We start from the raw sequence: 26586 nt of genomic DNA, 5'->3' as shown, positions 1-26586 counted from the left end.
TAGATCTCGACCACGATTCTTTGTCTGGGATGGGGGTGATTGTCGATGGCTGTGTGATGTGCCGGTGTTATGCGCGAATGCCTTACTCGGGGTCAGGGTTTTGTTTTGGATTGATCTATCATGATCTCGAGAGATCAGGCATTCTAAGTACGCTATGCTCCTAAACTATGAAAGTATAAGAACTATCTACATGCAAAGAATCGAACCCAACACTATATGCCACACTGCCAAAAATGACATAATTACATCCCCGCCATGGCAGGCAAAAAATCAAACACATCCGTCTGGCCCTCCTCGAACAACCCAAACGAATCCGCAATCGGCGTCGACAGCGTCCAGTTGGGCACTTCCATGCTCATGATCGACGTTCCGGGCCCACCTCCTCCCCCGGCGCCGGCGCCGGCATTCAGGTTCCCATTCGTGGCCGCGTGTCCGGCTCCATTCCCTGTTCCTGCCCCTGTCCCTGTCCCTGCTGCAGAAAGGGCGGTATCCTCCGAAGGTGCGCCTGACAGGTTATGACTACTGTTGCTGTTGTTAGTGTTCTGGCTAGGATTGTGGGTCTCGAGCATGTTCGGCTCGTATGGTGCATTGGTGCCTCCGTGCGCCTGGGCATGTGGTCTGCTGTCGGGTTGGTGCTGGGATGAGGGTTGTTGGCCAGCGGTGTGGCAGGATCCGCGGTTGGCTGATAAGGCGCCGGCGTAGCGCACGAAGATGGACACCGTGCGGTGGATGTCCGGGTAGGGCGGGAGTTTGATGAAGTCGCTGATTTGCTGCACGCGGCGCAGGAGCAGGGTATGGTCGATAAGGGTGGGACGCCAGCGCGCGATGCGCACGGCGAATGTAGCTACCTTTCAGTTAGGTTCTGTCGCCATCTACATCCAGGATGCCATATTATGGAATAGATCACAGGGCAGGAGTACATACTGACGAAAGCAATCGTCAAGGCCGGATAGGTCGGCGCCCAGGTTAGTTGGCATCGGTATGCGGTCTCGTGGATGAGAAAGGCGAGCTGGTTCATGATCACCTCGACGAGCGATTTCCATAGGCCCAGCACGACGTCGGACTCGCGCTCTGATGAATCCGGGTCGAGCTTCTGGATGCGCGCGATGGTGGCGCAGAGCACGAATATTTTGGCGTAGTTGAGCATCAGTTTCAGGCTGCAGCGTTGGAAGGCGCCGGCGTGGAAGCCATTATCTATGTCAGTTAGCTTGTACCACAGATGGATAATGCTAAATGAAGACCAGAGTAGAGATAGGAGACATACGATCATGAATCTCATCCCACGACGTCCACCAATTCTGCAATCTCGTCATCACAGCCGGTAACTCGATGCTCGTCAGATCCGCCGCCGACGAGCTCTCGATGATCTGTCGCGATCGCGCCCTTAGCTGATGCAACTCGATAATGCAAACATTGCGCATATCACTCGGCAGCGAGAGTGGATACTCTAGAAACCGCTTCAGCTTCACCACGTCGACTTCACTCAACCGAGACTTCCTGCCCGTTCCCGATGCGACATCCAACTCTAGCGTGAAACTAATCAGCCACGTCCTCGTCTGCCACACCAACTTGCGATCCTCCAACGACGCCGATATATAACTACGGGGGATCTCCGTCTGCTCTAACAGTGTATCCAACGAGCGCTCGAGTCCCGAGTCCAACGCCGTGCGCAGAATCAGCGCCGTTGAGAACCACGTTTTCTCCGAGTACGCAGCCAACAGGATCATGCCCTGCACAGTCTCCAGTTTCGTCGGGCGTTCGAAGAAACTATCCTCAGCGAGCCGCTGCGCCTCGTCCTGCAGTACGCGCTGCAAGTGTCCGTCACCACGCAGCTCCGGAACCGCGCGACTAGCCAGGTACAGGATGACAGAGAAGCAGAACAGCGAGCGACTACGGATCGAGTCGAAGGTATCGCGGATGGGATCGAACAATGGCAGGAAGTTCTTGCTCCCTGTCACAAAGCGCTCGTAGATGCCGCGCGCTTGCTCTTCGGGCAGGATGCCCCGGGCGACGATGTCGCTGGCTGGGTCCCCGGGTCCGGACGAGGAGGGCTCCCCAACGAAGATCTCGTCTGTGGAGCCGCCGAGGTTCACAGAGATGGAGTGCATGGCTGACTGCGGCGCGATCATCTCCTGGGGACTGAATTGCTGGATTTCTAGTCCGTGGCGGCTGTTGCGGCGCGAGCTGTCCGGTGGTGATTCCAGGAGCGAGGACTCGCCTGCTTCTGGAGAGAGACGGGAACTGCTGGGAGAGAGAGGATCTCGATCCCGGCCGTATCGTCTAGGGGAATTATTAGCTGTGTCCGAGTTGAGTTAGGATATCGGAAGTAGAAGTAAATACCGGTGGTCGTCTCGCTGCGAACGCCCGCGCTGGATGGGATCCACCAGACAATCGTGACCGGCCGATTTACAGCGCGTACACGGTACCTGGTGGCGAGCATCGCAGCGCATCTTCTGTTTCCGACAGCGACGACATGCTTTAAACAGTCGGGTGGACGGGCGATCGGGACGTAGAAAGATGTGGGATGTTCGGTCGTGCTCCATCTCGGAAAATGGGGAATTGATGGGGGGAAAGTCATCCGATGCCTGCAGCACGGAAAAGTCGCCGCTAGTTTTAGTGTCGGTCGGAGAATGGCCGACCCTGATTGTTTCCATGGATCTGTTTTTGTTTACTGGAACAGGATAATCGAACCTGAAAGTCATTGTATATTGTCAAGATATTGAGATGGAGACCAAATACTGTACGGCACTATTTACAGTCCCATCTACCTCTACACTTAATAGGCCCCCTTCCGACTCTTATACTTCGGTTGATCCGCTGCCTTGATCTCGCCCAGTGCCGTCAACACCGGCGTCGTGTTCACCAATTCCAAGCTCTCCACCTTGGCGCCGTCCGACTCCAACGCAAACAGCGTCAACGCAACGTAGTTGGTTCCGCGGTAGTTCAAGACACCTTCAGGGACTGGGTAGCTGGTCTGCGGACCCACGTTGCTCACATATTTGCCGTACTGGTATCCGTTGACATAGAGCTGCACGCGGTACGCGGCCTCAGTGCTATTGCCAAAGTTGAAGTACAACGGCACGTCCCAGCCCTTGGGGATATCAAGCTCGAATTGGGTGGCGTAGAAGGCAACGCCCGGCTTCGACAGGCCCTTGAAGGGACTACCGGATTTCCAGTTCTTGGTGGGAGGCTGCGGTAGGTGGTAGCCTTGACGTTCGGCAAAGAGACCACCTTCGTTCAGAGGTCCTCGGGCCTTGTCGGCATAGTCCTCACCACCAAGGTTGCCGGTCAGCTTCCAGGTGATGGCGCTGGCATCCCGACCGGAAAGCTTATAGTTCAGAACACCGCGCGGGTTCTTCATCTCCTCCTGACCGACGATCCAGTTCTCGTCGAGACCCATGTTGTCGATCACCACGGTGAACACGTATGACTTGCCGCGCTTGAGCTTGGGAAGCTCATAGGTCGCGTTGTAGTCTTTGTTCTTGTCGATACCGGTCCAGGAACCGATGTGCTTGTCGTCTAGCCAGACGGCGCTGCCAAAGGCCGAGCCACCCTGGGTCCGAATGAACAACTCGGTCTCGTCGCCGTTGGCCTTGAAGTGACCGCGGTAGACCAGATATCCAGTGTGGAATCCGTAATCAGACGAGTAAAGAGACATCGGAGTATCCAATGGGCGGAGAGTATTTTTGGTCTTCTTGAGGTCTGCCGCAGGCCAGTCGGAGTCATCGTACGAGGACTTGATTTCGGGCAGGGTGTCCAGATACTTCCAGTCCAACTTTTCCAACTCTGGGAGTTTAATCTTGGGCGCGGTATACTTGACTTCGCTGGACCAGATGCCGTTCTTGTCGACTTTGTGGGAGGCCTTCTTACCGTTGATGACCAGATTTTTGGCTTTGCTGGGGGCTCCGATCACCTCGATCGGAGTCGTGGCGTTAAAGTCGGCAGTCAGGTGGAGGTCGCTGCCCTTCACGTAAGCCGTCCGGACGAGGTAGCCTGCGTTGACGATGATGGACGAGGCAACATTCTTTTGAGTGCTGTAGCCAGGCGAAGTGCCTTCCGCAGGAAGCTGGGGCACCCAGTAGTTATAAGCGGAGTTTCGGTCTGATCTTGTTAGAACAGTTTCGATCAATACTGGGAAAAGTCAACTTACCGAGAAGAATGACCCGCAGGTCTCCAATCTGAATAATGCGACGAGTGGTCGAAACGTCCCAGCCGACCACAACAGCCTTCTTGATTTGCTTGGAGACAATGCCAGACTCAGATCCTTCAATGACCTTCACCTTGGATTGACCAGTTACGGCCAGCTCATGATGCTCGTTAGGTCCGCCATACACGACCAACGTCTTGGTGTTACCGAACTTCTTCCAGGTGAACACTTCCGCGGTAGAGTAGAGTATGTTGGTGTCGGAGACATTGTAGTCAACAACGTGGATCTTGGAATCACGTCCACTCAGAGTGAGAGAGCCCTTCAGCTGAGGGATGGTCAGTTTGCCGGCACTGGTGGGAACGTTCAATTTGTACGACACGGAGTTTTGGCTGCTGTAATCCTTATGTCTCACCACAAAGAACGAGCCAGTGTCGCGGCCGATCAAAGGAGTCACGGATAGGTCGGAAGTGTCGGTGTAGACACCCGTGGTGAGGTTCCCAGGAGTGGCAAGCAGGTAGGACGGGGACGACTTGACGAAGTTTCCAATGAGCTTGAGCTCGCTGTACTTCTCCCGGGTAATGTTGCGTGTCTCCGTCAGTGGCGAGCCGTAGTCATAGGATGTGTAGCCGCCAGGGTGTCCAAGGTTTCCCCAATTGGTACCACCGAATGTCTGCAGAAGTTAGACACCTTCAGTGCGAATGTTCTATAAGTCATACCATATACAGGTTCAGAATAGCCGTTCCGAAACTAAGATCGTTCTTGTAGAAGACCCTCTCAAACTCATGGTTCACGAGACTAGCGCACTTCGCAAAGCCTGGTCCACCCCATGGGTCGAATGCGCCAGCTTGGAACTATAAGAGTTAGACGGGATCGTAGCTTGTCATCTTGCTCTACTTACTTCGAGAAGAGAGAAGGGGGTTGAAGGGCTCTGCTCAAGGTGCTTTTGGCGAAAGTCTGTTGGCAGGTTACCCGAGGGCCACACACTTGGGTTGGCCTGTGCTTGTTAGCGATTGCCCAGACGAGAGACAGGTAGACATACACAATCGAATCCGAGCCTGAACAGATTAATTAGCCAATGCGTTTGCGACATGGGATGTTGGGACTCACGGGTAGCTGTCATGGCCATAAATGTCCGCCTCGCCAACACCAGTGCCCGGGGCGTTGTGTCCACCAGCATAAGCATCGTTACTGATCATAGGAACGACGATCCCGGCATTGCGGGCCTGGTCAATCACATACTGGAAGTAATCCCCATCGGGAAATTTCTCACCACAGCAGGCACCGCTATACTCGTTTTCGGGCTGGTAGAGAATCACGGGTCCGCCGTTGGTGATCTGAGCTTTAGCAACGGTGGCAGCCACATTGGCAATGTAGCTAACAAACATTAGCGATCATCGCGTATTAATTCAAGCGGCCAGCTTACTTGTCAGTGGCTTCCAAATAGGCCTTATCCCCGGACCGAAGGGTACCGTTGACTCGCTGCAGCCATCCCGGAAAGCCACCACCCGAGGCCTCGGCGTTGATGTAAGGACCAGGACGGGCAATGAGATAGATACCGGCCTCCTTGGCAGCATCGAAGAAGGGTTCCAATGCCAGGACACCGTCGGCTCTGTAATCGCCTTGCTTTCCTTCCAACAAGGCCCAGTCGATGTAGATCGAGACGGTGTTGAATCCGGCCGCCTTGATTTTCTGCAGGATATCGATCCACAGGGAGGGCACGGGAAGTCTGGGAGGGTCAGTAACAGCGCACTGGGAGAAAATAGGGATTGTTTCTACCTAAACGGGTGGACTTCGGCACTGAAGATCGCAATACGTTCTCCATTGACGAAAAGAGACTTGTCATCCCAGGTGACCTAGAACAATGAGTTTGAACATGCCTTCACCATGATCAGGTCAATCGACCAAACGTACGATCTTCTGCAGCAGCTCCCGCTTGACGGGGTCCGGATGTTCTGTGAGCGTGTAGCCACTGAGCTTATGCTTGATCGAAGCCCCTGCTGCCTGTGCTGCCAGCAAGGCAAGGGCCCCGACAGACAGGAATTTCATGATGAGAGTTCCGCTCGACACGAATTGAACCGGTAGATGTCGTCAGAAGCCAGAAAATCCAGGTCAAAAGAACGCCGGCCGATCTTCTCTATTTATTGTCTCCTTGCATTGTGCCCCGCATTATTCTCCGACCAAAAAGCATGGTCCGATTGAGTTCCTAGCCAAGCCACGAGGTGCTCAACATCACATCATTGACAACAGCACGCAGCGGGGAAAGAAGGGAATGAAGTGGGACCAGACCAGACCAGGCCATACCATTGCAAGGGTCTGGGGCCTAGCCATTTCTGCATACTGCATTCGGTGTAGCAGTGTCTCATTCTCGTGCTAAACGATGCCGAGAATGCAGGAAGAAATGTAGAACAGCGAAGGATGAGGAAGGCGGGCTGGAATTCCTCCACACGGAGACTGCCCATTGGGGACTAGCGCCGACGATCACGGGGTGAATTTCTCCGCACTGCTTTTTCAGGCACCCTTCAGGCTATCCATCAGACATCAGGCCATCATTCACCGGCATCTATCCTTCCCCTGCACTCACACACGCCCACATCCACACCCATGCCAGCGGATCTTCGGTTCACGTTGCTCGGATCGTCCCTTATATCGCGATATGCAAGGGACGCCTCTTTCAAACCGTATACGGAGTATACTAGACGATCATATCTGGGGTTTTACGAAGAGTGCATGCCCGACTTGACCACCCAGGGCTGACAGGTTGACAGACACAAATCTCGCAATCTTCCGGTGACGCCACCACCACGACTATTCCAATAAGCCAATCTCTCCCTCAGCTTGGCATAGGATCCATAAAAAACACTTCCAAGCTTTTCCGAACGGCTTTGGCCGTGCGGGGTTTCTAAGACCGGGCCAAATCTTGGTCTTGCTCTCCACGCTAACTAACCCACTATGATATAATGCTGGGGTAAGGAGGTCCTTTAGAGGAAGAGTGATTTCGGTTAGAAGGGGTGGGTTGAATGAGCTCGCTCTGAGGATAGTATATACTATCTATGGCCGATGTAAATATATACAGAGCGTCCAGATAATTTCGCTTAGGAAGCCAGAGACTGCACCAAACTCCATAGATAGATTGCAACACTATTAGAAGAGAGGGGTTAATCACTACCCGCATGAAATAGATTAGACCCTTCTGGCGATTTAACCGATATAAGGATATTCTTCTACAATTGTGCCGTTTTGCCGATATTTATCCGGGCCTAGGGGATTTTGCATGGGTTGTCCGGTACTTTGGGCATTAGGCTCTAGTGTGCAATGAATGAATCGTCGGGGTTTGCATTCTGGTTAGTCTCTTGTTTGTCTTCTGTCGTATGGTGAAGGTGCCTGAGCTTTCTAGACAGTCAATGACGCTAGAGCGGGTGAGGCGAACAGTACAACAATATTTACGAGCAGGGATCAATCAATCGCATCCACATACTCCGGTGTAAGTATACGGGCAATGCCAAAAACGAGTAAGTAAACACCGCCAAGCTCTAAACGTCAGATTCTTTTATATTACATTTTAAATGTTTGCGTCATGTAATTTGACAAGCAGAGATGTGACTGGGTATAGCGTGCTGATTCCCCCACATTATACAGTCGTATTGAACCGGTCCTCCTCATCTCCGGCCTTGGTGTAAGTCTCCCGGACTTCCGCCTGCTCTTGCTCGTCCTGTCCCAATGCAATGTTCTCCTGCTGGATTGCCGCCTCCTCGGCCTCGGCGGGCGCGGTGGCGGGGGTTGCCTGCTCGCTGGCCGTCACGACCGCCGGCGTCTCCGGCGTGGCTGTCTCGGCAGCGTTGGCCCGCTTCTGGGTAATGTTGATCAATGGGGGGTCCTCGTTGAAGAGACGGAGGAGCATGGCGCGACGGTCCTCCTTGGGAAGCATCAGGTTGACGGAGTGCAGAGAGCGCCATAGGGGAAGAACCATGCGCTCACTATTAACGATTAGTAAATGCTAAAAGAAAAGTGGGGAGGGGGAAGAAACATACGTCCAAACGTCTTCGCTGCCATCGGGCTCAACATACAAGATGCAGCAACCCATGGGAATATCCCGCACGCGCTCACCAATCTCTCCGAGGTTTTGCCATCCGTTGTCATCGACCTTGGGGAACATCTCCACGAGAAGCTTCCTCATGGTGGACTTTTGGTTGAGGGTGACGGACCGGTCAGGGCCCAGCATGGGCTCAAGAATCCGCAGTCCGTCGGTCTGGATTCGCCAGCGGCAGACATCCAGGCGCTGCGCGTCCTGCTTGACAAAAATCTTGACACCGCAATGCGTGATCTTCATGCCGTGGCCTTCGTTGGTCGTGAGAATGTCACGCGCCAATGCGCTGGTATAGTAGATGGTTCTGGAGGGGTATGCCTGGGCGTTGCGAACCATGAAACGATCCCGCGGGAATCGTTCCGAGATCTGGTAGAACTTGAAGATGGACTCGACCTCCTCGTGCGCTGGATCCAAATACTTGTAGGGCTCCTCGATGGGCTGGCCCGGCTTGCGCTTCTGGGGAGGCTGGGCCTTGGGCTCGCTCTTCACCAGTTCGGTGGTTTCCTGAGGAGCGGGTGTAGAGTTGGCCTCCGACGTATCCATGTTGTCAGACTCGGCCACCTCGGCAGGCTTGTGGACAGGGCGATCGCCCAGAACGATTTCGGTGCCGTCCTCAAGCTTGGTCCTCTTGCTAGGCAGCTCATCTTCCAGGCTGTCCGCATCTCTCTTCGCCGGCGAGATCTGGTTAGTGGCGGAGTAGGGGGGCTGGTGGGTCGATTCGGCAACCGTCGCATTCTTGCTGGCCTCTTCGGCGGCGGCCTGGTCAGGAGTCACCAGATCATCCAACGCCTCGATCTTCTCGAGCGGCTCTCCGTTCCCGTTCTTCTGCTTAGAATCGAGCTCTTCCGTGAGGGCGGCAATGGTGCCCTTGGGGATGACCTTGCTGGAATCCTCGGGCTTGGCCTTGATTTCGGAAGTCTTCTCCAGCACGGTAATGAAGAAACCACCGGTATCCTGCAGGTGAGGATAGATACGGATACACCGGTCTAGAGGTAGGTCCGCATTCTCACCGCTGGGCGGGAACATGCCTTCGGCCATTCTGCCCAGACCAGTAATGCCTTCCTTCTCCCTCCGCTCCTCGACCTCCTTCCAGTTGTTCCAGATGCGACCCTCGCGATCCATCACGGTCCACGTTTTCAAACCAGATCTCCGTTTCAGGCCAGGCAGCTCGTTGCTGCAGTCGAGGATCTTGACGTTGGCAGAGCCGCCACATCGGTCAATGGCGCTAGAGATAACGGCCTCGTTTTCGATCGGGTTCATACTGCACGTAGAGTAGACGACGCGTCCACCAACCTTCAGCATCTGCAAGGCACGCACAAGGATGCGGACCTGCGTAGCATGCAGACCGATCGCGTTGTTAGGGGTCCAGTCTCTCCAGACACCAATGTTCTTTCTGGCAGTGCCGTCACCGGTGCAAGGAACATCCGCAAGGATACGGTCGAACTTCAGGTATCTGTTTTGGGGTTTCTTTCCATCGGCCGCAGGGAGAGGAGGCAGCTTAATCGAAGGATACATGGTAGCGTCGTGGTTTGTGACAATCAGGTTGGGCGAGCTGAGTCGCTTCATCTGGTGAATAAGCATGTGGGCGCGCTTGTAGTCAGCGTCGTTCGCGATCAGCAGGCCAGTGGTTCTGCCATCATCGTTCAGGCCCTCGGGGCCCAGAGGCTCGGGGCCCGCATTGCCCTCCTTCAACTGCTTGGACACGTCCTGCATCGACTCCTCTTCTCCAGCATGGAGAAGCTCCATCAGCTGCGCGGACTTGCTACCGGGTGCGGCGCACATATCAAGCACGGTCATGCCAGGTCGGACATCGATCAAGAGGGGAGGAATCATGCTGACAACCTCCTGACGACTAATGTTGCCGACATCGGTCTCGGCGACAAGGAATTTCTGGAAGGATGCGAAGGGCGCGAAACGGCGGATGACTTGCTTGGGGGTGGTCATCCACCAGGCAAGCTCGTCGGGATACCAGGGTACGGGGCGAGGAGGCTCGACCAGGTTGCCCTCATACTTGATGGAGGTGATCTCGGGGATGAAGTGGTTCTGGAGTTTCTTCTGAACAGCGAGAGCGTGTCTTCAAAGGTGTCTCATTGTTAGCACAACGGATGTAAGCTCAACGACGGCGCATTACGCTACTCCGGTCGGACACATACCCTCGCGATCCCGTAAACCGGAAGCTGTTAGGCAGATCTCTGCGCATAGCCTCCCAGAACGCTTCCTTATCCTCCTCGGGGATGAATCCCTGCGCATTGTAGTAATTTTCCAATTTGGCATTGGTCCTGGGGACATCCTGCCAGTTCTGGCGCTCGCCTCTGGCCGGGCCGCCCTGCGACAGTGTTAATTGATTGAACTCGACCGAGGGAAGAATCGCGAAGAGTCATTAGACTATAAGTGCAATCTCACCTTCTTGCCGCGCTTGCCTTTACCCATTGTGACGAGATTTGCGGGGGAAAAGAACCGAACTGCAGTGATTTTCTCCGCAGCGGAACATTTTCATATCGCAATGAGCGACGATTTTCGGAAAACATCCCACACCGGACTTAAGTCGGCCCGTCGATTACGTAATGGCTTCTTATCTTATCGCCGCATTCTTTGAATATATTCATGGTCCCTAGGTACGTAGTGGCCAATTCGAAAACGAAAGAGATAATTATGGTAGAGCCATGATCTCCTATGCATCCCTCAAGTCCAACGCCGGCAGAATCGCCGCACGACACTCCCCGAACCCAAATCACCTGCTACTATGAGGATTCCAACACCACCCTTCGAACACAACCTCATCTCCATCTTCCAAGTAGACAAGCCCATCGCTCTTCAAGGCACTCAATTCGTTCTTGGGAAGAGCTCTCTCGAGTAAACATGCCAGTCCTATCTTCTCTCCCGTCGAATCCACTCGCTAAATTCCTCAAGTCAGCCAAACCTTAACGTAGGAAGTAACAAACGTACGCTACTCGACAGCGTCCCCGTTCCCAGAATGTCACCTGTGCTTAGACCTTCTCCGGCACTGACGAGGTGAGTGATCTGCTGATACGGACTCCAGTATAGCTCGTTGAGATTAGTCGTTGTGACGGGATATATTTTCCCATTTCCTGGTCAACCCAATTAGTCCACCTATCGCTTTTTCATTTGTCAAGGGTCGAGTGCAGAAATAATCATACTCAATATTTTCGCCGACAACTCCACCCTAAAAATCTCCTCCTCAGCCAGCCCCTTCCAGGCGAGATGTCTCAATGGCTCCGGACTCTGCGGGATGACTCTCTCACACGCGACCGGCACCAGGGCCTCCATGGTGACCACCCACGGCGAGATCAGTCGTTCCAAATCCCTTACTGTGGAACGGACCGAGCGGGCTCATTTCAAACCCCTGGATGTCTCGCGCCGACCAATCGTTCAGAAGGACGAAACCGAAGATATGATCACGGGCTTGGCGGATGTCAAGTATCTGCCCCGGCGGAAGGGGCTTGGACACGTAGATGCCCATTTCGAGCTCGAAGTCGAGTCGTCGGCTAGGGGCCCAGGCTGCAGAGGAGCCTGGTTCAGAGGGTTGGATCACGCCCCATGGACGACGGATGGGTTCGCCCGATATTCTGAGGCTTGATGTGCGGCCGTTGTAGCATGAGGGTATGCAGTACCAGTTGGGGTTGACTTCGAGACCGATGACCTCAGAACACTAGAAATATATTAGCTCGCGCTTACAATGCCCCGTAGATGTAAACGACGGTGGCTTACATTGCGTGCATGTTCAAGGGAACAATAAAAGTCCGTATAGTTGGCTGTGTTCATAGGTAGATGGTTTGTGACTTGACCGATCGGGGTGAAACACTTCTGTCGTTCTTCTTTGTTGATTACCGTGGATTCGAGATAATAAATCAGTCTTTTTCTGACTTCGACCTGGATGGATCTCGGTAGGGAAGCGAAGCTGTTCAAACTCGGCTATAGATATACGTCCATATGTGTTAGACAGTTATTGCACTCAAAAAGAAGACCAGTAAGTGTGAAAGATCACCTGCGAGAAAACACCGGTGCCAAAGTCTACGATCGAGGCAAAAACCCCGTCGTTCTCCAGTCCGCTCAAATCGACCGCCTGGTCCTCGAAGGCGGTGGCACATCTTGGGGTGGGATTATCGGGAGTACTGATGACCCCAAAAGGGATATTATCAATAGTGAAAGCTGTGGATGACGCCTTGTCGAGGGAGTCCATGATGGAGTTGTGATGGTAAGATACGGTGGTACTCTGGATGCGGGGACGGAGTTGACACCCGACTTATATACCTCCCACTACAGAGCGGAGGAATAGCTTTTGCCGTAAACATTCGATGCTTTTCACCATTATGAACCATTCTTTATCTTATCTCACGCTTCAATGTTTGAGCTTTAAGTACGTGCTGACAATTTTGTCTGAGCTTAGGATCGCTCTTGGTATTCTGCTCAAATCTTTCCATTCGTTCTCTGCTTCTTTCCCCATGACGATGTTGACAGAAACTGTAAGGGATCACCCCTTCTTCATACCGAGTCTCTCATGCTGCTCGACTCGACGCGTAAACCAGAAGCAGAACCCATATACAATATCCAAAACAACTGAAGAGGCAACCAACCAGGTCATCATAACATTATCGGACCATCCCCATTCCTCCGACCAGGAATATGACCGGATATACACACTCGCCATTGCAAGAACTGCACCGATAAATCGTGATAGCCTACCCAGCACCAGAACTCGTCAGAAACATCCGGAGCACTAGCATACGGAAATAAAATGAACCTCACCATCTGGCGTATGATAGTCCACGCGTGTGTCCTCGTTGGATAAGAACACCGAGCTCACCCACTGCGACGATCACCTGGGATATCATTCCACCCCAGTAAAGGGCCCTGGTGGGCCCGAGATACACTGCAAGCGACCAATGACCGGAAAAGAACCATGTGATGCCGACGACGACAAAGAAGGATGTGTAGCGTGGTAGGAAGAGGGAATCCGATTTCAACCCTTGTGCACTTCTGACCATGGAGTAAATGACAAAAACATTGACGAGCAACCAGGATCGAAAGACCACTTTATTAGCGAAATGTGGTGGACAGTAGATGAGGGCATATACAAGCTCCCAAGCGAGGTTATTGCAGAGTGGGATCATCGATACGCCCGGTGGGTTGCCGCGAAAGGCCGCCCTGATCACGATGAAGTAGTTCGCTAACCATGACAGACCAGAGGCAAAAAGAACCGTCTGCAATAGTGGCCTCACTTGCTGGTATTCAGGAGGCCCTCCATCCAGGCTGAATGCTTCCATGATCCAGACCAAAAGGGCTGGCGCGAGTTAGACAGTAGGTTGAGAGCCACCCTGTCTAGACTCGAAGAGAGTACCTTGTTCTCTTTATGTTGTTTCTAGTCTTTCCACTAATCAAACGTCGCACCATTCACAGCCAGTAACAGACCAGTGTCAGAGGCCTCGTGTTCGGTTGCGTAACCTCAGTTTTATCCTCACTGTATCCTGATGATGGAAAGGTCATATCTTTGGATCCCTCGCTGTATGGCCTCCGCTTGCCCTTTATTACCTAGTGTATGTATGACCTTTTCATACACTTAGCTCGCCCTCTACTACCCATCCGAGATCATCCGCTTGGGCAACGAATGCGGCCTATGGCATGCCCAGTAACAAAATAGGTTGTGTGCAAGCTGATTGCTACCACGTATTATTTCAAATTGGACCGGGATTAATACGAAATGGCGTCTCTCATCGGATTATGCACACCTGCTGACAGCAAGAGCAGATTAACAGTGTTGGACTCTTGCTGTTGCTGGTTCCTGGCAGTCCCTCGACGAAAGCCATATATCGAGTTCCAGGATAATGTCACGATGTTTATGATTGATCAGACATCCCAGTGTCAAAATGAAAAATGATATAGAAATGTTGCAAGGGTATTGTTGCCAGCTGGGTAGGAAACGACAATGGTAGTGACGGGATGAATCAGGGGTTTCAATTGCCCGATCCTACTGTTGCCCCCTCCATGGATGAGAAAGATACAACATGTTTCACTGCATGATTAGGCATCTGTTGGTCTTTTTTTGGAAGGAGAATAGACTAACAGTTACGGCATAGATGCCATTGTCTACTAGGCTATTCTCCGATAGGGGATTATCCGCGCGAGAGTCCGTTACGAGTTGCGGAAACGCTGTACTGGGTTCTTGCTAGTAGAATGGTCGTAACGTACTGGCGATGCCACAACAGTGAGAAGTTAGAGTCATGCGTTTTGAGGTTGTTATATCTTCCCTTCTCTACAAGCCTGATCTTTATCTACTCGATGCATATGAACGCTTCACGACAAAATCAGTCCAGATCCTATCAACCAAGCAGCCAGGCACGTAGCAAGTCCTAGAGCTACAAAAATAGCACTATAGCTTAATCGATTCTCTTGGCTACGGCGAAAGTCTTGCCAGCCAGGCCCAGAACAATGTGAGGGCTCCAAATAGGACAACTGTACTCCACCGGCGATTATCCTTGATGCGACATCTGATCTAATGTCACCAATATAGGGCAGGACAAACCTACCAACAAGTCGCAGGAGCAGACTATCGCCTGTAGAAAGCCTTATGACCAGCCTGGCACTTCGAGATATCTCCTGGGCACGCTTGGCCTGGCTCTGGCTAAAGGAACGTAAGGCTGGCTGCAGTGTATGATAGGACGGGCGAAATGCATTGTCCTTCGTGCCAATCGCTTTGCTGATACAATTAGATAATGTTGCAGCGTCCTCGATTGCACTATTTGCTCCTTGTCCTGTATTGGGTGCAAACTAGCACAGTGTTTCTGTGAGTGTGGATTCAGTACCAGGCAGGCCTTTAACATACCTTGTGCATGCTGTCACCAATACAGACCACACGGCCGGAGTGCCAGGTGGAAAATACATTTTCCTCTAGATTGGTTATACCAACGACTTCTCTGGTCATCCATATCTGATTGAATGAAAGGCCAGCCCAAACATCGTCCAACGCGAATTCCTCCGCTATCTTAGCAGCATCCCCCTCGACCCATCGAGGGGCCGAATGATATTCATATTGGCGCTCAAGTTTCTTGAAAAGGAACCAGTACACCCGACCGTTCTGTCCAGGGAAAACGAGAAGAGATCTCCCATACTGATATCCAGTTACCTGCTCACCGGGATGGAGGGTTGGCACTGTATTTGATATGCCAAATACACAAACGTAGTCGACCTCCATGCCTAAATAGAATGCAGAAGTCAGATTGTCTCTTTAAATATCATGGCTGTATATCGAGGGAGCTCACTTACCCTTTTTCTCTTCTTCTGTTATCTTGCCCGGATACTGCAACTCGGCCAAACTCCACATTTCACGTCGTACTCGACTATGCACCCCGTCGGCTCCAACTACAAGGTCACCGCGATAGATCGATCCATCCTGTACCTTAACGACCACGATGTCGTCCTCGCTCTGCTGTACAGAAACAACGGTCTTGTCGACTAACACGCGGGACTGGTCTCGTAGAGAACCATATAAAATTTGTAATAGCTTACGCCGTTCTAGAAAGGCCAGAGGGATCCCGAACCTATTGTATAGCAGTACGGAGTATCAGTCGATCGGTCATAACAGACAGTCGAAGGGCAAGTAGAAGTGAAAATACCGTTCAAGGAGCACCTGCGGCGCTCGGTCGGTTTGCTTGAAGCCGTCAGGATAGGAGACATGAGCGGTGTGCAGCGGCTCGATAAATTTGCTGATCTCATCGATCAATCCCAACTGTTCCAGAATTCGGCCAGCATGTGGCATGAGAACAATCGAGGCACCCTCCTGAGGTGCAATCTCCTTTCGCTTCTCCAGCACGACATAGTCGACCCCTAAATGGTCCAAGCAATTAGCAAGTGTTAGACCTGCAATGGATCCGCCAACAATGATGACTTTGAACTCTGGCTCCATGCTGTTCCCGGCTTGACAGCTCAAGGGAATCTGTGGTCTGCGACACTTCTAAAGCCTAGACACAGTTTGCACTCCGCTTCAAGATGTATAAGGGGCAAATCAAGCAAGATGCATGCTCGGGCCTTTCGCAGCCAGCACGAGTTAGATGATGCACTCATGCAGTGCCCTTCGAGGCCATCATTAGACGTCGATGAGGACACGGATTGTTACACAGTGCCAAGCTGGAATACTCTATTAGGTACGTGGTAAAGGTACCAATAGTTGGGTATAAACCTGTGTTTCATCATTGTGACGAGCAAATCCTAGGGGTTATGTTTCTCCACGGTCGTATTCCCACCCTCACATCTGCTCAGCCGGGAAGGTCTGGGTTCATGCAGCTGGAGTCAGCAAACCATATTGTTATACTCGCCCCTCGTATGATTCAAAAACGAACTCCGTGACTGTCATTTGTACTTGTCTCTCTACGGATGGATCCATGAAGAAAGTGGAGTCGGCCTCAACAACTTGCTTGGACACGATGCGGACCCGCCTTTACGTAGGACATTGGTCTCGAGCCTGTGTGAAAGCTCGTATACGTAGGAATGCGCTACTACAATCTCTTCGATTAGGTCAGTCCTTACCCCTGCAACAATACGAAATAAGCAATGAGATACATTGATCTTGATGCCTGATTGTAAGCCATATCCCCGACATGGTCTGGATGCTCCAGTCCACCAAAGGGGCTCGACTATTTTATGTTTCTATCTTCCTTTTTGTTCACATCTTTCTCCCCTTCTACCACCCCCTTTAAATTTAGACTATTCGTTGGTAGTCGCAGGGGCGATCAGGTTATGTCTCGATTTCCTCCCTCGCATACACTTCTTCACAGAACATTGGAATGCCGATGGACGCAAGGACCTGCATATGCTACAAACGCTCTGTTTTATCCTACCTTTAACGAACCCCTTCAATCATTGGGTGACCATCATGAACTTCTACACGTGCAAATGATGTTATAAAAATGTTGTACTGTCAAAATGCGAAGCCAGAGCAGGGGGGGATTCTTGGCCGTGAGGAATGCTCTTAAATTCTCCGCTCCAACGACACGCGCAAAAATTATGTGTACTTACCTCTGGAGCCCTTTCATTTTGTAAATTGAGTTCTCGATTCCTTCATGTTCGTGGTTATCTCCGCGCTCAATTACCTTGTGCCTGGGGACTGTATAGTACTATTTCGGCAACCATGAATTTAGTCGTATTGATGCTATTTGTGAACTTAGGTACCAGGCTTACAGTCGGATTAGAAGTTAACGACCCGATTGCTGCTGGGCAGCTTCTCACCCCCTTCTTGAATTGTGAATTCAGTATCAAGCCCCACTATTCTCTATGCGATTGCAGTTCGGGCCTCGGATTCCGGTTCTGCGATTGTGAAGCTAGTCTTCATTGCAGGTCTCTGGGTTACACGTGGGCAGCAGCGTACTTCTCAACATGGAAGGACGACTTAAAATCCAGGCAGGAGTTATATAAGGGCCGGTTGACAACAGGCTCGTTGCAGTTTACAACAAGGCGTTTCAACTCAGGACACCAATCCACGTAACCAACTGGTTCTAGAAATGAAGTCATGCTGAAAGTATAGCCTGCCGGAATGCGTGTAGGGACTGTGCGAGTGTGGGTCGGGATAACCGTCAGGTCGGGGAACGCGTTGGATGCAAAAACCGACTCCGCTGGTCGGCGTCCGGCATGCTGATCAAGCCCTGGATTTACATTGCAATTTCTTTTCTTTATTTTTAAGATTTACGTATCAATCATTAGTACGAATAGTGTATTACTTGCAACGCTGGTATACGAATCTAAAATAGCTATTCTGTAGAGTGGACCACGATCATCTTGTTAATAGCGCAATCGCCCTTTTTGGGGATTCCATACATATCGCCAGTTAGTTTGGTCACATACAATAGGCAAGATTCACAGATGAAACAAATATAGTATTCTGAGCGGTCTTGATGTAAGCTTCTAGTAATCGATGTTTCATACAAACCTTGTTATGTGTACAACTGCTGGATGTGCCATCTCTCAAAGTAACTCTTTTCTTCTCCGGAAGAGGGGGAGCAAGAAGTCAGCTCTACCCACGACAGGCAGTACAGTAGTAGTTCATGATACTTGTCTAACCTGAACAGGAGTCTAGATTAATCTGGATTAACCAGCCAAAGCCTCAGCAGTGACATCTATAATGCCAAGGTCTTGGCTTCGAGCATGTGCAAAGTCAGTGATCTTGTATTGGACAAGGGCAGACTTGGCTCCAGACCTGAGCCCATCGCACGTTCCCCTTTCAAAATTCTCGATTTCACACAGGTCATCACTCACTGCCTCTGCTATCTGAAATTTCGGGGCTCAAGATAATTCAGAATGCTTCTGCCAACCCAATCGCGACTCATCTCGTCCCTACGATTACTGAAACAAAAGTGGCGCAGTCATGCAGGAGCAACCGATCCTACACGTGGGGAAGAGCCCTTGCTTTCTCGTTTGAGAGACGTTATCCACCATACCTGGTATTTGGGATTTACGTCTTTTGGAGGACCACCGGTTCATTTCCAGATATTCCATGCTCGGTTTGTGGAAAAGGAGAAGTGGGTTGATGATCAGACAGTAGGTGCCAGCGGTGTAGTGAAAGTGGTATCATGGACTAATTAGTGTAGTATCAAGAGCTCTTCGCCATATGCCAGGGCCTTCCAGGCCCGGCGTCAACAAAGATGTTGTTCTGTCTAGCGTTGCTACACGCAGGATTTGTCCCTGCTTTGCTTGTATTTTTTCTCTGGTGGTATGTACCAGTTTCAAATACCTTTTCGATTTACATCGATATAACCATGTGCTAATTAATCCACTAGTCTCCCCGGCGCAATCGGCATGTATGCCCTCTCTCTCGGCGTGCAACGGATTGAGGAAACACTTCCTGCACCAGTCTACGCTCTTCTTTCCGGGTTGAACGCCTCCACAGTAGGCATAATTGCTCTTGCTGCGGTCCAGCTAGCTGAAAAGGCAATTCGTGACAAGATCTCTCGGATTCTGGTTATTTTCGGTGCATGTGCGGGCCTTTGCTATAGTGCGCTTTGGTATTTTCCTGTTTTAATGGTCGCTGGCGGAGTTTCCACTGCACTATGGGATGGGAGGGTATGTCAGCGGATTCTGAGGGCGAAGAAAGCATGGAGAGATAGAAACCGACAGCACGAGCCGGAGGGTGATATGCCCGGGTCCCGGGACCATGAGCGTACATTTGCGGCGAATCCATCAGTGGGGACAGGGGTGGAGATGCTGCGAATGAGGAGGCCAGATGCAGTGGCTTCTTCGCCACGCCCAATTGATACGTTGCTTTCAGAAGAAACACAGGTGCCTCCGTCACGCGACTATGTCATTCGTACTCGTGTTGGGGTGACAGTTCTCATCTTCTTTTTTGGTGAGCCCTGTCCGGGAATTTTGAACGGCACTTTACTACACATGAGCTGACTTATAAACTGCAGCCTCCTTCATCACCATTCTTGTTACAAGAGCCAAGCTCTCAGCGCCCCCTTTGGCTCTTGACCTGTTTGCAAATATGTACCTTGCAGGTACAGTGATCTTTGGTGGGGGTCCAGTCGTCATTCCTCTACTTCGTTCCTACGTCGTGGATCCGGGCTGGGTGTCCAGTCGGGACTTCCTCATCGGCCTCGCCATAATCCAAGCGTTTCCTGGTCCAAACTTCAATTTTGCTGTTTTTCTCGGTGCTCTCGCCCTTGGAAGAACATCCTACGCTACTGTTCTCGGTGCATTCCTTAGTGGATTGGGGATTTTCCTCCCTGGCATCACGCTTGCCCTCGCAATTCAATCTTTTTGGCGTGTGCTGCGAAAACACAAGTATGTTATTGACTTTCTCCGCGGTGTGAATGCATCTGCTGTGGGATTAGTCTTTACGGCAGTTTACCGGCTCTGGGAGATTGGTTATTTGACTCCCCAGGAGCGTGATGGACAGAGTCTGGCGAAGGAACCCTGGTGGGTTGTAATTGCCGCTGTTACTTATGCTGAGAGTGCATGGTTCAATGTTCCGCCTGCGGCTGCAATTCTGTTAGGTGCTGTGCTTGGGTTATGTTGGTATGGTGTCGTTGATCCTTCTTGGCGATAATCAAGCTGGAATACCTACGTAGCCTGTCTTGGGCTTCAGCCTCATGGTTCTTTGGAAATGACTTGGTGGATACGCAGTGTACTGCACTAGAGATATTCGATTGGAGAATGACATTCTTGGTTTTCTGAGTAATTTCTCAATTTGGTCTGGCTTCACCTTCAGTGCCTGGCTGTTGTCGAATGGCTCGTTGACCAACTTCACGAGTTCATAGAGCCGGATAATTGGATGCCCATGAGGAGGGGGTGGGGGTTATCGTGAACATTGCGCCAATTGCTTCTTCGAATGAGTAGGGGATTGGATAGTGCTTATCAATACAGAATTATCATATTCTTGTTGGATTGGCCTGAAGAGGATACTGTCGAATTCTGCCACTGCACTTATTCTAGTGCATTATCCGTCCACGTGAGCGGGTGTTTTGCGTCCTCGATTCCGTCCACTTTTCCTTTTCCAGTCCGATAAAGTCATCTATTGCCCCGCATTCAGGACGGTGAAGAAGGACTCATCCGTGCCCACTTGCACCTGAACCACTTGCAATGAGCTTCTTCAATCTCACTGGCCTTTGAATGCGGGGAAATCCGAGGCCAAATCCGGGATCTCTATCTTTGCTGTGCAGATCGAGATAACAGAAGATATAAAGGTCGGTCTGTCAGTCCAGCGAAGGCCAGTTCCCACTTCAATCTCAGCAGATATCCTCCTAAAAGTCATCTGCTTTTGCAGCCTCAAAGCCGATAATATGACTGACGCGATTAAGAAGACAAATCAGAGTGATCGTGACGATGGACATTCCATTAATGAAGGCCATGCACAATATTCCTTGGAACAAGGAACTTTTCATGACGTGGGTACTATCAAAGACGCAACATTCTCACCTCGGCGACAAGACCCTTTCCTCGGCGAAGAAGGAGCTGAAGTACAATATCGAAGCATGAAATGGTGGTATGTAATTGGCGCCTTAAGTTCCCAGAAGCTGCATCGAGTAATTTAACATTAACGTATACAAATGGCAGGAACTGTGCCATATGTCTGAAGGTCCTTTCTTGAGGATGGATATTGATCACAATTAACAAATTCTAGTAATGATCGCCCAATCAATCTCCCTCGGGGTTTTGTCACTCCCATCTTCGATGGCAACACTAGGTTTCGTGCCGTATGTTGTTTGCTTTTCGATACCTCTCTAGTTCCTTGCACGAGCTTTTCTCATTGTTGTAACAGTGGGTTTATCCTGATTATTGGAATCGGGGGCTTGACAACTTATACTGGCTATGTCCTCGGTCAATTCAAATTGCGGTATCCCCAAGTTCACAACATGTCCGACGCCGCAGAGATACTCTTTGGCACTGTGGGTCGCGAGATCGTCACGGTCGCCCAGGTCATCTTCTTCATCTTTTCTATGGGTGGGCATATCCTCATTTTCTCGATCATGATGAATACCTTGACCGACCACGGGGCTTGCTCTATAATATTTAGCTTGGTGGGTGCAATTCTATGTTTCCTCCTGACGCTTTCGAGGCGTCTTCAAGAAGTTTCCTACTTGGGAGTTATATGTAAGCTTTCCACTGAGCATATCGTAACCTCCTCTTCGAGATAATGACTCATTGCCCCTATCAATGATAGCCTCCCTGTCTATTTTCACATCAGTGATGATCACGGTGATCGCCATCGGTATCGAGGCCCCAGATCCCACAGCCTTTGCTATAAACCAACCCACCCTCCGCTCCGGATTCTCTGCCACTCTGAATATTATCATCTCCTTTGCAGGTCACCTGGCATTTTTGAGTTTCCAATCCGAGCTAGCAGAGCCAAAAGACTTCACAAAGGCTCTTATAACTCTACAGATTACCGATACCTCCATCTACCTCGTCTCCGCTGTTGTGATCTATCGCTACGCAGGGGCAGGTGTTAAAAGTCCCGCGTTATTAAGCGCAAGCCCCATCGTCGCAAAGATTGCATTTGGCATCGCCGTCGGGACAATAGTGATTGCCGGTGTCATATTCGGGCATGTTGGAGCCAAGACTATATACGTTCGGGTCTTTCGCGGCACGAACCGGATGAACGAGAGATCAGTCATATCTTATGGGTCCTGGGTGCTCATTGTTCTGTTTTTGTGGACAATTGCATGGGTCATTGCTAATGCGATCCCTGTTTTTAATGACATGCCGAACCTTCTAGCGGCGGCCTTTGGAAGCTGGTTCTCGTTTGGGCTGGAAGGGCTTTTCTGGTTGCACATGAACAGGAGGTTTGACTCGGGACCCAAGATCGCGTTGGCTGCTCTTAATATATTCTTGGTTTTGCTGTGCTGCTTGATAGTAAGTTAAGATGTACCCAGGTTATTTGGTGGCTACTGACATTCGCAGTGTGGGATGGGCCTTTGGGCAACCGGAGAAAGCATTGCGCTTAGCGCGAAGTCTGCACATGGTGCTTTTTCCTGCGCTGATAATCGCTAAATACCATTTCAAATTCTATGCAAGACCCGAGACGTCAATCGAAAACTTGTCATGAGCTTTTGAGTGTGGTATTATGTCCCAAAGTGAACAGTCAGAGAAAGCTGAACACGTCTCAATCACACATACCACAACTTCAACCGTTTTCGTATAGAAGCTTATACTCTTTTGCGGGCTCTAGTAAATATACTTTCCCCAATGAAACCATCCCTTATTATTCTGTTATGTGCACAAAACTGGTTTCTTACACAAGACCTTAAGACCGCCTGTTGTTGCACTTCTATGCAATATGCCCAGTATGTTCTGGTTCGATCACGCAATCCATTTCCTGCATTCCTCTCTCGGTCAGCTGCAATTGTATGTTACAGCCAGTACATGGCAACATAAAAAGGAAAGTTGAGCATCTTTGATATTATTGCTCGTTTCCACAAATTCCAAGTTCCTTGGGTCAACACGTCGAGTAGATGCGTGTTATCAGGCCGGGGGATTGCAACTTTGGCAAGCCGTTGATGTTGTTTTAAGCGGCCATTCAGATAGTCCAAGCCTCCTTTCAGTAGATGGTCTTTGACGGTTTCATGGCAAAAGACGACAACAGCCTTTCCTTGTTCATCTGTTGCACTTGTCACGTCGATGAGGCCTTTGCTCAAATGTATCATTCTCTTCTTCATTTTAGCGTCGTTTTCTATATCGTGTGGGTGTTCTTGGCCTTCCTTATCTAGTAGGGATTCCCTCTCACCACTTGGTTGAGCATTCATGACAATCCTGAGCTCATCGAGAGCTAAAGGTCGAGGCGAGGTAAACACCACGTGGAATAGAGTGCAAGCTTCTAAGAGCTCCTCGTCTTCAATTCTTTTCAGAAGACCTTCGTACATATTATTAAGTTCTCGGGGACATCCCAAAATCTTGGACAGGATAAACTTGAAACTCAATCCTTTACCACTCAAATCGTGAACCTGAGGGATAATAAGAACCAGCCAAAGGAACATACCTTCAGCCTTGCTGTACAAGATATCCTTCAGTACTGTTGCATCTCCTGATGTTTCGTCAGGCTGCCGCAACTCCTGCTCCATGAAACTCTCGATATCATACCGATTTCGCTCTTCCAGCTTAACACGAAACTCTGCTTCTATCTGGCCATCTGGATAGGAACGGCTCGCAAAGCAAATTCTCGGCCTACTTAGTTTTTGTCGTCCTCTACCCTTCAGCCTGTAGAAAAAGCCAATCATACGATCTCGGTCTTGATCTCCACATTCGTCGATAGCGTCGACAAATATGGTAATTTCGCGTCGAGCGCAACATTGGAGCACCATCTTCGTGAAGCTCATTTGCAACTCCTTCTCATTCCATTCCATATGCAGTTTCTCTTTTCCTCCCGTAACCCAGCGGTTTCGCCAAATTTCTCGAAACATGTGTCGAGAGCTCTGATCCTGGTCTAATAACTGAAGGATCAAAGAGCGGAAGAGTCCAATAGCCCCATTCTGAAGCTCCGTGCCACTGGCATGGAAGAAGAAAGACAACACCAGAAATCCAGACATAGCAGCATATTCCTTTTCTTTCTCCAGTGCGTACTTCAGAAGCGTGGATTTTCCACTCCCAGGCTTGCCTCTAATCAGGAGCAAGCCGTGCTCGCTCTTCCAATGCAAGTACTCTGGCGAGTTGAGCAGCCATTCACAGGTACCATCTGCAGGGCTGTCTACAAGTCGCTCCCGCTCGTTTAGCTCTTCAGCTCTCAGTGATTTGAGACAGTCTTGTTATATTAGCCTCCCCTAGTCGGACAACTAGGTTCTTAATCACTTACCATCCCAGCTTGGACTTTCGCCCAGGCAAAGTTCAGATGCTTGGTCTATACTACCATTGCTTCCGTCCGGAAATATACTTCTGGATTCATTTGTAGATACTAGGCGCTGTGGTTCACCTTGATGCGGCGCAGAAAACGAGACAGGGCCGTAAAAGTTGTTGCCATTGAATTGGTGCTGCTCACTGCTGAAATGGCCAGTGAACTGTTGTGTCTGGCTCATCGTTGGCACGGCTTGAACTATCACTCCTGGTGAGGGCAGGTACGGAAGAGAAGGGATCTTGGTGTAGGTAGACAAGAGGTTTGGTCCGCGAACGCAAACACGGTCGGCTCAATGCGGGGTAACTATCAATCCTAGTAAATCCTAGCAAATCAAAATTGATTGTCATGATACTTAATTATATCACGTGTTCTTTGTGTCGTCTGTATCACACCGTCTAGGCTTTTCGAATCGCACAGTTGAAATTTACGTTGGTTACTGCTATCATACCAAATTGCGACTCAATTGACCCTATAAGCCATGCTGCGCAACGAACTTACTCGGCCTCGAGATCGTCAGGCCTTTGAGATTGCCATTTTCTGCACACTTGGCGTCGAGGCTGATGCTATGATAGCTTTGTTTGATGAGATATGGGAGCAAAACGAGCAGTTCGAGAAGGCTGATGGAGATACCAACGGCTATACCATCGGTCGGATCTGTCAACATTACGTCGTTCTTGCTCAGATTCCTCGTAGGGGCTTAGTATCGGCATCTACCGTCGCAGCAAACCTCCGACACAGTTTTCCACACATTCGACTTGGTCTGTTGGTTGGTATATGCGGCGCGGTGCCTTTCACACAGACGGAGCAGGAAATCATTCTGGGAGACATAATCATCAGTACTCATATCATAAACTCGGGCTTTGGAACACTATATTCAAATAGGTTCATCCGGAAGAACTCGCTGCATGACAATCCAAGCAGACCGTGCCCAGAAATCGCTGGCTTCTTATCAAAGCTAAAAGGGAACGTCGCCCGGAGCGAGCTTGAAGGTCAAATTCGAAAGAATCTTGCGACCCTATCTAATGCGGCTTCGACATATCCTGGTGCTCAGGAGGATAAGCTCTTCGAGGCGACCTATCGCCATAAACATAATGGAACAGCATGTTCAAGCGGCGATTGCTCCGAGAATGATGTTTGTCTTGAAGCCTTGGAGCTCTCTTGTGCCGAACTCGGGTGTGACTTTGAGAACTTAATACCTCGAGCTCGAGTTCAGGCTGCCGCGAGGGAGATTAGTCCCAAATCTCACTGTCCGGAGGTACACTTTGGTGGCCTTGCTTCAGCAGACCAGATGATCGTTAATTCTGCCTTATATCGCGACCGGATTGCTGAAGAGGAAGGGGTGATCGGTTTTGAGATGGAAGCAGCCGGGCTGTGGGACACAGTACCGACTATCGTGGTTAAAGGCGCATGCGACTATGCAGATAGTCATAAGAACAAAAAGTGGCAGCTGTACGCAGCTGCAACAGCTGCATCCTGCGCCAAGGGTATATTAGCAGCCTGGAGAAAGACAGCAAGACCGGTGCAGAGTAAATCTCGTGTGAAGGAATTTGTGACATCGCCGACCCCGACTCAGGTGTTCAGTGGAACATTCTCGGCTTCGAAGAATATCCACAATGGTGGGACGTACACGGCTGAGACGATTAGTTTCTGATATCGCATCGCCCGCTCAGTTACAGAATATCTATACCACGATACTGCTCAGAAGATTCTCCTGTAGCCAATATGTCACCCTGTTTCTCACATACGCCGTTAATTTGAAACCAATTTCTCAAACGCCGCATTAAGTTGAAGGAAGGATCGGTGCTCGAACCAACGGCATAGCTCAACGGTAGCAAGAGGCCTGTTGTACGTAGATCTGACTTACTTGGTTCACCCCGGATTCTGGCAATCGCGGGATACTAGGTCGCAATCATGTGAGCGGCTACCGTCTTATCAAACTGCCGTCCCCACGGCCGCTGATCACGCCTGGACTGCATGTGTTGCTGTAATTTGGAATTTAGTACACTTGATTGATGCCCGAGTCTG

The 26586-nt window shown here is 50.6% G+C and overlaps 9 protein-coding genes across 9 annotated transcripts; 3 read left to right on the top strand and 6 right to left on the bottom strand.

Moving 5' to 3' along the window:
* Nucleotides 1–242: 242 nt before the first annotated feature.
* Nucleotides 243–2543, bottom strand: LDX57_010044 (Zn(II)2Cys6 transcription factor; the record flags this gene model as incomplete). The annotated part of the gene is made up of 4 exons (XM_046091786.1): nucleotides 243–844; nucleotides 925–1194; nucleotides 1265–2280; nucleotides 2341–2543. 4 exons carry the CDS (start codon nucleotides 2541–2543, stop codon nucleotides 243–245), a joined length of 2091 nt encoding a protein of 696 aa, XP_045947763.1.
* Nucleotides 2544–2776: 233 nt separating this feature from the next.
* On the bottom strand, nucleotides 2777–6193 carry LDX57_010043 (glycoside hydrolase family 35 protein; the record flags this gene model as incomplete). Its single annotated transcript, XM_046091785.1, has 9 exons — nucleotides 2777–4101; nucleotides 4151–4817; nucleotides 4864–4998; nucleotides 5046–5141; nucleotides 5187–5202; nucleotides 5255–5521; nucleotides 5571–5873; nucleotides 5924–6000; nucleotides 6059–6193. The coding sequence occupies 9 exons, from the start codon at nucleotides 6191–6193 to the stop codon at nucleotides 2777–2779; spliced, it is 3021 nt and encodes a 1006-aa protein (XP_045947762.1).
* A 1582-nt stretch (nucleotides 6194–7775) lies between these two features.
* Nucleotides 7776–10661, bottom strand: NCL1 (tRNA (cytosine-C5-)-methyltransferase; the record flags this gene model as incomplete). The annotated part of the gene is made up of 4 exons (XM_046091784.1): nucleotides 7776–8121; nucleotides 8176–10305; nucleotides 10385–10557; nucleotides 10635–10661. The coding sequence occupies 4 exons, from the start codon at nucleotides 10659–10661 to the stop codon at nucleotides 7776–7778; spliced, it is 2676 nt and encodes an 891-aa protein (XP_045947761.1).
* An 829-nt stretch (nucleotides 10662–11490) lies between these two features.
* Nucleotides 11491–12432, bottom strand: LDX57_010041 (uncharacterized protein; the record flags this gene model as incomplete). The annotated part of the gene is made up of 2 exons (XM_046091783.1): nucleotides 11491–11901; nucleotides 12238–12432. 2 exons carry the CDS (start codon nucleotides 12430–12432, stop codon nucleotides 11491–11493), a joined length of 606 nt encoding a protein of 201 aa, XP_045947760.1.
* Nucleotides 12433–15063: 2631 nt separating this feature from the next.
* On the bottom strand, nucleotides 15064–16152 carry LDX57_010040 (FAD-dependent monooxygenase spyC; the record flags this gene model as incomplete). The annotated part of the gene is made up of 3 exons (XM_046091782.1): nucleotides 15064–15443; nucleotides 15513–15787; nucleotides 15863–16152. The coding sequence occupies 3 exons, from the start codon at nucleotides 16150–16152 to the stop codon at nucleotides 15064–15066; spliced, it is 945 nt and encodes a 314-aa protein (XP_045947759.1).
* Nucleotides 16153–18536: 2384 nt separating this feature from the next.
* LDX57_010039 (putative chromate ion transporter) lies at nucleotides 18537–19342 on the top strand (the record flags this gene model as incomplete). The annotated part of the gene is made up of 4 exons (XM_046091781.1): nucleotides 18537–18776; nucleotides 18827–18948; nucleotides 19016–19124; nucleotides 19232–19342. 4 exons carry the CDS (start codon nucleotides 18537–18539, stop codon nucleotides 19340–19342), a joined length of 582 nt encoding a protein of 193 aa, XP_045947758.1.
* A 2581-nt stretch (nucleotides 19343–21923) lies between these two features.
* Nucleotides 21924–22727, top strand: LDX57_010038 (uncharacterized protein; the record flags this gene model as incomplete). Its single annotated transcript, XM_046091780.1, has 2 exons — nucleotides 21924–22589; nucleotides 22638–22727. The coding sequence occupies 2 exons, from the start codon at nucleotides 21924–21926 to the stop codon at nucleotides 22725–22727; spliced, it is 756 nt and encodes a 251-aa protein (XP_045947757.1).
* A 359-nt stretch (nucleotides 22728–23086) lies between these two features.
* LDX57_010037 (uncharacterized protein) lies at nucleotides 23087–24742 on the bottom strand (the record flags this gene model as incomplete). Its single annotated transcript, XM_046091779.1, has 2 exons — nucleotides 23087–24471; nucleotides 24523–24742. 2 exons carry the CDS (start codon nucleotides 24740–24742, stop codon nucleotides 23087–23089), a joined length of 1605 nt encoding a protein of 534 aa, XP_045947756.1.
* Nucleotides 24743–25039: 297 nt separating this feature from the next.
* Nucleotides 25040–26212, top strand: LDX57_010036 (uncharacterized protein; the record flags this gene model as incomplete). The annotated part of the gene is made up of 1 exon (XM_046091778.1): nucleotides 25040–26212. One exon carries the CDS (start codon nucleotides 25040–25042, stop codon nucleotides 26210–26212), a length of 1173 nt encoding a protein of 390 aa, XP_045947755.1.
* Nucleotides 26213–26586: the final 374 nt, after the last annotated feature.

This window comes from Aspergillus melleus (genome assembly GCF_016097325.1).
Source record: "Aspergillus melleus strain CBS 546.65 chromosome Unknown contig6, whole genome shotgun sequence".
NCBI classification, from domain to species: Eukaryota; Fungi; Ascomycota; class Eurotiomycetes; order Eurotiales; family Aspergillaceae; genus Aspergillus; species Aspergillus melleus.
Note: the sequence above shows the minus strand (reverse complement) of the source record. Positions and strands in the feature narration are given on the sequence as shown.